The sequence below is a fragment of the Myotis davidii genome, unplaced genomic scaffold (assembly GCF_000327345.1).
Source record: "Myotis davidii unplaced genomic scaffold, ASM32734v1 scaffold901, whole genome shotgun sequence".
Lineage (NCBI taxonomy): Eukaryota > Metazoa > Chordata > Mammalia > Chiroptera > Vespertilionidae > Myotis > Myotis davidii.
In genome coordinates, this window is record NW_006291427.1 from 536873 (window position 1) to 547606 (window position 10734).

The following is a 10734-nucleotide window of genomic DNA, read 5'->3' on the forward strand; positions in this document are numbered from 1 at the left end:
GCCGGTTTGGCTCAGTGGATAGAGCGTCGGCCTGCGGACTGAAAGGTCCCGGGTTCGATTCCGGTCAAGGGCATGTGCCTGGGTTGCGGACATATCCCCAGGGGGGGATGTGCAGGAGGCAGCTGATCGATGTTTCTTACTCTCTATCTCTATCTCTCTCCCTTCCTCTCTGTAAAAAGTCAATAAAATATATTAAAAAAAAAAGATAGGAATTTGATTGGTTGTCCAGAACAGTGCCTGAAACCTAGTAGGTAGTAAGTGTTTGTCAAATGAATGGGCAAATACTATTCCATGGATTGTGTGGTGATTAAAAGCAGGGTTTCTAAAGTAAGACGACCCAGACTTGCCCACTGGAGTGGATCTTGGTTGGGCATCAACCCAGGAATCAGTTGATTTCTGCTCAGGGCACATGCCTGGGTTGCAGTCTCCACCCCCAGTAGGGGGCATGCAGGAGGCAGCCAATGGATGATTCTTTTCATTGATGTGTCTATCTCTCCTCCCTTCCTCTCTCTGAAATAAACACACACACACACACACATATATATATATATATGATTCATATCAGAATTCTGGCTGGGCCACGTACCAGTTGTGTGACCTACTGTAAATTGTATAATCTAATAATGTAAAATGAAATTTCCTGTGGCATCGGGTAGGATTAAATAAAATAGCATGTATAAAGCACTCTCTCTCCTCCCTCCCTTCCGCTGAGAGCTCTCTGTCCCTCTCCCCTCGGTCTCCTTATGGCCACGTCTCTTCTGCTTTGCGTGCTTCTCTGCACAGTCTAGCTAAGGCTAGGACTTTGAAATTTGGCGGGAATTAATGTCATCAGTCGGGAGAACCAGAGCTGCGCATGCGCGGGACACCTACACTGCTGCGCGCTACCTTTGCAACCTTGACAGCCAATCAGAATAGGCGTCGGAGCCCAAGTTCCGAGAATGCACCCTTCTAGTCCGGGAGGCGGGCGCTTTGCAGGCTGTGGCGAGATGGGGAGGGAACAAGAAGGGGGCACGCACAGTCTTCGCGGCCAGGATCTCTGCGGGCCAATGGCAGAGGCCTAAGGTCTCTAGGCAGTAGGGTGTGGCATTGGCGGCTACCGCAAGTAGAGGCCGTCTAATGTCGGGCCAATCAGAGTGAGGAGGTGGGAGGAGAGTAGCCAATCAGTGTGCAGGATAGGCGAGGCTTGGGGCTGAGGAGTCTCGCGCGGACGCCGCGGGCTCCCCAGCTTCTGTCAGGGGAGTCTGGCGTGCGGAGGCGACTGAGGAGGCGGGAAGGCGGTAGTGGTTGAAAGGGAAGGGGCGATCGCTGATTTGCTGGGAGGAAGTCCGAGGGAGTGGGCGGTCATGGTGATGGCGGCGAAGAAGGGCCCGGGGCCCGGCGGCGGGGGCGGCGGGGGAAAGACGGAGGCGGAGGCGGCTTCGGAGGTGTGGTGTCGCCGGGTGCGGGAGTTGGGCGGCTGCAGCCAGGCCGGGAACCGCCACTGCTTTGAGTGCGCCCAGCGCGGCGTCACCTACGTGGACATCACCGTGGGCAGCTTCGTCTGCACCACCTGCTCCGGCCTCCTGTGAGTGGACTGGCGCAGGGGGAAGGGATGGCCGCGAAGGAGTGGCGGGGAGTCAGCGTGAAGGCCGGCGAAGGGACGGAGCCGAGGTGGGGGTGGCGGGGAGGCATGGGGACGCGCCGGATGTGGTGAGAGAGTCCGACTTCTGTGGTAGAGGTGTCAGGGGGAAAGGGAAGGGGCAGCCGAGGCCAGACACACGATTGGAGTCGCGGTGCAGGGGAAGGAAGGACACAGGCGAGGAAGGGAGAAACTCCCTACGGGAGGCAAGGAGAACCGAAAGTGGGGATGGATGGTTGAAGAGAACTGAGGGGAGGCGGTTCGAGATTTAAAAGGCTGGAGAATGACATAACCCTTGAAAGGGAACTTCATGTAGCCGGAGGACAAAAAGGAAAGAGTAGGGCAAACTGGGCTCAGGATGAAGGAGCACCTGTCTTCCTTCTGGCTTGTGGCCATCCTGGAGTGGGAGATGGAGAAACCGGGTTAAAATAGGCAAATTGACCCAGGTTGAGAGCACAGGGATAGTGGTAGGTAAGGGTCCAGTTCAAGTGTCCAGGTGCAGATGCTCATCTTGCAGGGCTTTGAAATGCCACCCAGAAGTCGGTATCTTACAGATCTAAGTGATGGGCTGATGGGCTGCCCTGTTAGAGAGCACAACTTTTCCAACGGTTTGTAGATCTGGATGGCCCATCCTTACGTGTAATAATTTACGTCTTTAAGCTCCTTGTTGCCATGGCTTGATCCTAGTAGTAACATCTTGCAACTCCTTCTAGACCGAGGGAGAGAGGAGAATGGTTGTATAAATCTGATTCGCTATCCTTGGCACTAGCACTGTATTTGGCCATGCCTGAGCTAATTTAGAACCACAGTTATAGCCCAGATTAATGGTTATATAGTAAGTTTTTGCCCTCCCCCCCCGCCCTTAGGGAATTGTTTGGTTAGATACATGATTAACATTTGATACCAAGCCTGTAGCTCTCTTTTTTATCAAGGGGTTTATTATTGCTGTTTTTTAGTATTGTTTTAATACATTAGTTTGTTTGGTTATTGGTTTCATTTTTAACAAGGAGGGCTGTCCTTGTTTCTTCTTACACCTTTAGGAGCCAAGGAGAGAGCAGTATTGCTCTTGCTTGACAGATGAGAAAACTGAAGCAAATAGAGGTTTAGTAATTTATCCAATGCCGTACGAGGCTTGCTGTTTTCAGCATTTGTTGTTTGATATTAGTTATGATCATGGCAGTTTAGAAATGAGGATCCAGGTCTTCTAAGATACAGTTTAGGATAACTTCTATATTCAGTTTTTACCGCCTTTGCCAAACTGCTATGTTCTGATCAATCTCACTTGGGTATTGTGAGGAAGGACTTGACTTTGGTCTAAGTAAAAGCCACTGTGGCTCTTAGGATAATCGTTTAGAATCCAAATAGAAATGTGTCAAAAGCTGTGGTAGAAATGAAAGTGAAGCAAAATGATAGAAACTAGAGATTAAGACAAGCACTCTGACGAGAGAAGGAGCAAAATTTAGAAATATTTATAGCATAAAGTAGAAAGAGCAGATTCCTGAAGACCTTGTTATGAAAAGGAAAATCTGAGTATATAGTCTGGAAAAAAGTAAAGAAAAGCAGAAGTTTAAAATTGATGATATTAGGTCCTAGGAAGAAAATGCCAAGAAACAGTGTTAATTCATTCTCATGGTTAGCTGTGATGGAATGAAAGGTAAAACCCTGAAAGTGCTGACATCGTTATCATAATTTTATAGATCTTGGTTTAAAGTATCCCACAGACAACATTTCTCTTTTATAATGAATATCCTTCAATCAGGACAGAAGGAGGGGCAAGGGATCTGGGACACATTAAAAACCTGGTTTTCTTTTGCTGGAAAAGTTAACTCCCTAAATATCAGTGCACAATTTGCAAAACTTGACCACTTTCTCCAGTGGTCATTATTGTTGATCCCATTAATGAAAAGTCAAATGACTGATCTAGAGAGACACTGGGTGGATGTGAGTATGGCATAAGGGTTGCTTAATAGAAAAGTACCCCAAGAGGCCTGGCTCTGTCTAAGGCAGGGGTGAGGCCTGTGCAGCCCTCAGGCCATATATAAGGCCCATGAAATAATTAGGTCTGATCCTGTCAAGGCATTAGAGGTTAATTAATTAAATGTTTGACCAAATATAGCAGGCTAATTTTTAAGCTGATAATTTTGTATGGCCCTTGAATGATGTTATAAATATCCAAATGGCCCTTGGCAGAAAAAGGGTTCCCCACCCCCTTGCTCTAAGGTGTATGTTCCTCAGACTAGGGCTTAGCTGTTTGTTTGTTTGTTTGTTTATTTATTTTTGAGGTCAGTCTCTATGTGGACTCCACTTTCCATCCTTGGTTATCAGGGTTCTCTACAGCTACTCTTCAGTTGACTCTTCAAGATGGTTTTTCTGTATTTTAGTTGTAACTCCCATTTGGTCCTGGGAACATGTCAGCTTCCACTTATTCTGGCCCCATTTTGGAATCTCTAGGGCTTAGCTTTTTAGGAACTTAAGTTCCAATGGGAACAAATGGTAGGAATCTACTAGCTCTTTTTTTGTTTTAGGGGTTTTTTTTTAGTTTTAAAATTTTCTAGAAAAGACTTTTTTGCCAAGTATTTTGGTAAAGCATTATGAATGATTCTTGAAGTGGTAGACTGTAGGGAACATATTTTGGTGATTGGGAAACGAGAAGCTAGGCCAACCCTATGTTAGCAGGAAGTCACAGTAGAGTGAAGGGTCAAAAAGGGGCTGGGTCACTAAATGAAACTGAACTGAAGGCATGTTGAGGTTATAAAGAAAGATATATCAGATGTAATTCTCTAAGAAAGCTTTAGTTTCCTTGACTGATTATCTGCGTGGGTTCCAGTGGTACTTCTCATTTGCTAATTGGAGTTCTAATTAGCATGGACTAGAGCAAGGCATATAAACTTTTAAAGGTGTCTTAACAGACTACTACCTATGCCCTCTGATGTGGGAAGGGCTGGGAGCTGGTGGTGGCCAGAGGCAGAATGTGTGAGATGGAGCATACTTATTGCATTCTGCAGAGTGAGGGATGGAGCACACACAATCCAGCAGGCAGTGGAGAGGCATGGCTCCACAGTGACACATACACAAGTTAACACCATAAATCCACGTGGTTGATTGCCCATAGATTAGGATTTTTGTGGTAGTGAAAATTGTGGTCGGCCAAAAATCTGCACATTCATTTATTCAATCCGTCAACGAATACTTATTGAGTGTCTATCAAGCCCCAGACACTGTTTTAGTTGTTGGAGATATGGTAATAAAATTGACAAAGTACCCATATTCATGTAGCTTACATCCTAGGAAAGGCCATGGACTGTAAATAAATAATTAAATATATAATTGCAGTAGTGCCTCCGATCTGTGAGGAGTAAATGTCTGTTGTTCAAAAAAAAATAAATAAATAAAAAAATAATTGCAGGTAGTGATAAATGTTAGGGAGTAAAATAAAGCTCAGCATGGGCCAGAGAGTGGTGGGAACTCATATTGATGTATGATGATAAACAGAGATGAAATATTCTTTGTTAAAATGAAGAGGAACCCTGGCCAGTGTCACTCAGTGGTTAGAGTGTTGGTCCACGCAATGAAGTGTTGAGGATTTGATTCCCAATCAAGGGTACATATCTGGGTTGCAGCTTTGATCTCCACCCTGGTCTCAGGGCAGTTGGGGAAGCAACCAATCAATGTGTCCCTTTCACATCGATGTTTCTCTCTCTCCCTCTTCTTCCCTTCCACTCGCTCTAAAAATCAGTGGAAAAAATATCCTCCGGTGAGGATTAACAACAACAAAAAGTGAAGAGGATATTGAGGGCAAAATTGAAGTACCATACTTAACACCATCTCCAGAGAAAGGAGACAGCAGAATTGGCTTGGTATTTTGAAAGACAGTTTTCTGTTGAGGGTGTTACAAATATGTTTACTTCTTAGAGCAGCGGTTCTCAACCTGTGGGTCAAGACCCCTTTGGGGGTCGAACGACCCTTTCACAGGGGTTGCCTAAGACCATCGAACATACATAATTACATAGTGTTTCTGTGATTAATCACTATGCTTTAATTATGTTCAATTTGTAACAATGAAATTGAGGGTCACCACAACATGAGGAACTGTATTAAAGGGTCGCGGCATTAGGAAGGTTGAGAACCACTGTCTTAGAGAGATGGAGTATTCTGGGGGCCGTGAGAAGAATAACCAGAGTTACAAGCTGGCTGAATTGGCTGATGTAGCAAGGTTGACTGTTCCAGCCCAAGTTGAATTTCCCAAGATCTGAAGAAGAATTCAGATTTTAATATTGGTGGGTGGGTGATGACTAAGCATTCATCTCTGCACATGTGAGCTCATTCTCACTATCTCTTTTTTAATGAGAAGTACTTTCTCAGCTGTAGCAAAAACCCACAGTGTTGGTGTGAGGGCCTGAGAGAGAGAGGCTGTTTCTGCTGTTTCTAAATTTACATACATACTACCACAATTGTAGGTCCCCAATTTTTTTTAAAATCTATTTTATTGATTTTCCACAGAGAGGAAGGGAGAGAGACAGAGAGTCAGAAACATCGATGAGAGAGAAACATCCATGAGCTGCCTCCTGCACACCCCCCACTGGGGATGTGCCCGCAACCCAGGTACATGCCCTTGACCGGAATCGAACCCGGGACCCTTCAGTCCGCAGGCCGACGCTCTATCCACTGAGCCAAACCGGTTTCGGCGTAGGTCCCAAATTTGACCTAGTTTTTATTCATTGGTTTTCTTCCAATGCCTAATTTCCTTAACTTGGTATAGATCTTTTTAATTTGCCCATGTTTGTATGGAAATAATACAATAATTAATAAAAATAAAGAGTAAGCTATATTCTAAATCTACTTTTGCCCCACCTTGTACAGGTACATGTGCTAGTTTATTTTTCTGACTCTTCTACCAAAGGATGAATCTGCTATTTGAAGCTAGGTTGGGGTAAAAATCGCTGTTAAAAAGGATTTCTAAAGCAGAGCCTTAGATGTTCTTCCTTGTTCTGGTTTGCTTGCTTGCCTCAATGAATAAACTCCTTTTCTGTAAGAAGAAAGCATGGTGAGGCCTAAAATGTCATTGACATCAGGGATGGGCACTACCTTTTTTTTTTTTTAATATATTTTATTGATTTTTTTACAGAGAGGAAGGAAGAGAGAGAGTTAGAAACATCGATGAGAGAGAAACATCAATCAGCCGCCTCCTGCACATCTCCCACTGGAGATGTGCCCGCAACCCAGGTACATGCCCTTGACCGGAATCTAACCTGGGACCTTTCAGTCTGCAGGCCGATGCTCTATCCACTGAGCCAAACCGGTTTCGGCGGCACTACCTTTGATACCCAGCTTTTCCAGCAAAGTATGTGACATGCTTCCCTGACATGACTGGGTCCATCGTTTAAGCCATTGTCCTTCAAGTCTCAGTGGATACTTGTCTTTTCTACTTCTTCACAACTTACTCTGATGATGGGATTGAGTCAGGATTAAGGTGGGCAGAGCTCTGGGTGGGTGTCAAGAGATGTGCTTGATTGCTCTATATTTGTGACAAGTTTTACCCTCTGTCACCTCCTGTCCGGTTTGTTAGTGGTGGCTCCTAGTTGAAGCACTTTTTATCTCCATGAAGGGAAAGGTGTGTGTTAATAATTCAGTACTTTTCCATCTGTCTGGGTTGGATAGACATGTACCTTGCCCTTATTTTAGTCCCATTCCTCCATCCCCTCCCACCTCACCTTTCATATTCTCCTCTGCTGGGCTGAGGTGGACAGAGTTTCACTAAGTTACAGACTTAAGCACTTTATCATATGAGGCCCTTGGACAACTTAAAAAACCCCTAAGAAAATAAGTTACCAAAGAAAAGAGAAGAAAGGAAAAAATTGTAAAAGGATTAGCATTGAGCCTGAAGAGGAAGGCAGCTGATAATATCAGGATTCTAGTGACTACAAGAGAGGACAGCTGTTATCATTGTCACTGAGGAACAACAACAGGAAATGGCTTGAAGCAGGGGAATTTAGATTAGGAAGAAGTTTCCTAAAATTAGTGAATTTGACCCTGGAACAGTGTAATAGGGATACTCCTTATTAGGGGCTCTTCTTGATGATGTTTGGTTTCAAGATAAGGATTAAACTGGTTAGCTAACCCCTGCTTAGGCTAAGAAATACAAACTGGGGTGTACAAATTTGAACACAAATATTCAGAGGTAAGGAATTCCCAAGTTCAGATTTGGCACAAATGAAAGCACTTGGGTGCTGGGTGGAACTGTTTTTTTCCATTGTTGACCTGGCAAAACCTTCTCATCTGAGCAGCTGAGCAGGTTTGAGGCTTTTATGAAGCAAGCTAGAAGCAAAATATGGGCCAGTTTGAGGGTGATGACCGCAGAGAAACGAAAGGTGTGGTATCTAGAAACATTCGGGTGCTTAATAGAGGGAGAGGAAAGAAAGGCTAAGAGAGAGAATTGGGCAGACTTTAGTATCTCTGCAAATTGCTTCACTTGCCAAGTAATTCAGAGTACTTTAAAGATTGAGTACTTAAAATGTTATTTAGGTTTATTTTGGGGAAAAGGAAACTGAAGTGGAAAAAGACTTTATGACTGGGCTCAAAGCTTGCATCCTAATAGTGTACTTGCTTTCAACTGGAAAAACTTGCACTATTCTGGGCAAATAAATTTATCTCTATATTTCTCCCAGCACCTCCTGGTTAGAAATAACAGAAGGGTACTTCCTTCTAGTTCTCACTTCTTTTGGGGAGAACCTGAGTTAATTTGGGGAGACTACATCCAAGTTGGAGAGTTGGGTCTGTTTAATTCTAGGTCAGTGACTCACATCTGACCCACTGGATGACCCTGGTATGTACCCAAGGGAAAGCAATACTCCTAGACAACTTAGTGTCATCTACTGGGAGGGGAGGGGCTCTTGTTTCTAAATTGCTTCTCTCAGCCAGCAATGGCCTCTATGATTCAGAAACAAATTCTGACTCATAGGCCATGGAACTAGTCCTTCTGGGCAGCAGAATGTTGTGTTACCTTACAGAGAACTCTCTCTGCCCCTATACTGTGGCTCTGGTTATAGTACATAAGCCAATCTACAAACATTAAGGTCAAAGCAATGGTTGTTATGCTTTGGAAACATCCTATTCCGTCAGATTCATTTGGCCCAACGAATCTAAATCAGTTTCTCTGCCTTCCCTTTATCCTGTCTCGTCCTTCCTCCCCCTCAAAAAAAACAAACACCTCTAGTTCAAGCTTAGCCATAGAAAGTTCTGTTGACCTGGCATGGCTCAGTGGTTGAGGGTCAACCTATGAACTAGGAGGTCACAGTTAGATTTCCCAGTCAGGGCATGGGGCAGGGCAACATGCCCAAGTTACAGGTTCAATCCCCAATGAGGGTGGGCAAAAGGCAGCTAATCAATGAATCTCTCTCATCATTGATGTTTCTATCTCTCCATCTTCCTATCTGAAATCAATCAAAAAAAATGTTTTTAAACAAAGTTTTTTTTTAATATATTTTATTGATTTTTTTACAGAGAGGAAGGGAGAAGGATAGAGAGTTAGAAACATCCATGAGAGAGAAACATCAATCAGCTGCCTCCTGCACACCCCCTACTGGGGATGTGCCCAAAACCAAGGTACATGCCCTTGACTGAAATCGAACCCTGGACCCTTGAGTCTGCAGGCCGACGCTCTATCCACTGAGCCAAACCGGTCAGGGCTTAAAGAAAGTTTTGTTGTTCTAAGCATCTCCTCTAGATTGATACATGGGTCAAGTCCCTTCCCCTCCCCCTATAAGAAAGCACACCTCCCTGTTTATACTTTGCTAACAGTTCCTGATTCTTCTTTCCGGAAATGTCAGTGACCTTTGTGTGATAGGCTTAGAATCTGTTTTTCAAGTGTAAACATAATATATTTTTACTTTTCCCCTGATACCATTTATCATCCTTCCTCCACTACTGCATCATCGTGCTAATTCTCCCTGATCCAGCTGTGTGCCTATATTACACCCTACTGCGTTGAGAAGTACTCTTGTCCAGGCTCCTTGGTTCCTTCCTATAAGCCAGCAGTCCAGCTATTGAGGACTGGGGTCTATAATTTTTGTATCCCTCAAAGTGCCTATCACAATGCCTTGTGTTTCGGCAAAGTAAATATTTGTTAGTGGGAGGTGAAGAAGAGGACCATGATCATCAGGTCAGAGAGGTCTGCTCTGGCTAGACCTCAGAAAGGTTTGGTATTCTGAGAGGGAAGGGACTAGTTGTTAAGGTGAGAAAGGGCAAGGGAAGGAATATAGAAGTAGGCTGTGTGGACTTCAAAACGAAACAAAACAAAACCATTAGTAAGAGAGGCTTCAGGAGAGAAAACTGGAATATCTCTGAAATGTGATCAGAAGAGAGTCTTCAGGGCAGATCAAGTTTAAGAGCTATTGTTTGACATGTAGTAACAAAGCCTGGCTTCTGGTTCTCCCTGCTATTATCTTTCCTCATTGATATTGCTTGTTTTTTAAAGGAGTATTTTCAGACTCTACTGAAAATCTAGCAGCAGAAGAATTGGAAGTGCCCTCAGTTGTAGCCTCCATTGTAGCCTCCAATGTCCTGTCCTTTGTTAGAATCCGCAATCAGAAATTTAGCATCCAAAAGGAGCCTGCCCTTTCCTGTTCACTCTGTACTGTGTCATCTGTCCTCCCTCCCTGCCCCCACCATCTTCACTTACACTAACCCAAACGCTGCCGTTCTTCCAGCCTCGGCAGGAGCACCTTTATTCTGTGTGTGCACCTGTAAGCGTGACTGTGTTGTCCCCACCTTTTTCTAGGATTTTCATTTGGTAAATTTTGTTATCTCTTCCTTCTCCCTTTGCTTTCCTGAGGGCATCAACCAGGACCCTATTCTAGAGTTACAGTGCTTTTATTTTCACATCTTGATCCACTCACTTTTTCCAGGAGAGTAAAAGTTTGAAGATTTCTCATCATTTGGACTGTCTTTCCTGAATGTGCCTGTGGTCTTTCATTCCTGATCCCAGGGTCTAGTTTATTTGTTTTGGTTTAGCCAGTTATGTTTTAATCTGATGAGGGTAGTAGGTCTAGACCAGAGTCAAGCTTAAGGCATAAGGAACCTGCTTGGCCTAGCCTCAAGTTTCCCATTACTGGAGGCAG

At 44.3% G+C, this 10734-nt stretch overlaps 1 protein-coding gene and 1 long non-coding RNA gene across 3 annotated transcripts in view; both read left to right on the plus strand.

Annotated features, from left to right (window-relative positions):
* The first annotated feature begins 1040 nt into the window (after positions 1 to 1040).
* The window catches only part of AGFG2 (ArfGAP with FG repeats 2), a 24838-nt gene continuing 15144 nt past the window's right edge, over positions 1041 to 10734 (plus strand). The window contains exon 1 of one of the 2 annotated variants that reach the window (XM_006764683.2): positions 1041 to 1564. In XM_006764683.2, the coding sequence (XP_006764746.1) occupies positions 1344 to 1564 (221 nt within the window). In that variant the 5' untranslated portion in view covers positions 1041 to 1343. The remainder of the gene's footprint in view (positions 1565 to 10734) is intronic. The other variant, XM_006764684.2, reaches the window with a different exon arrangement.
* Positions 5682 to 6432, plus strand: LOC107183227. The gene is made up of 2 exons (XR_001514022.1): positions 5682 to 6075; positions 6309 to 6432. It is a non-coding gene; the product is annotated as an uncharacterized LOC107183227 (long non-coding RNA).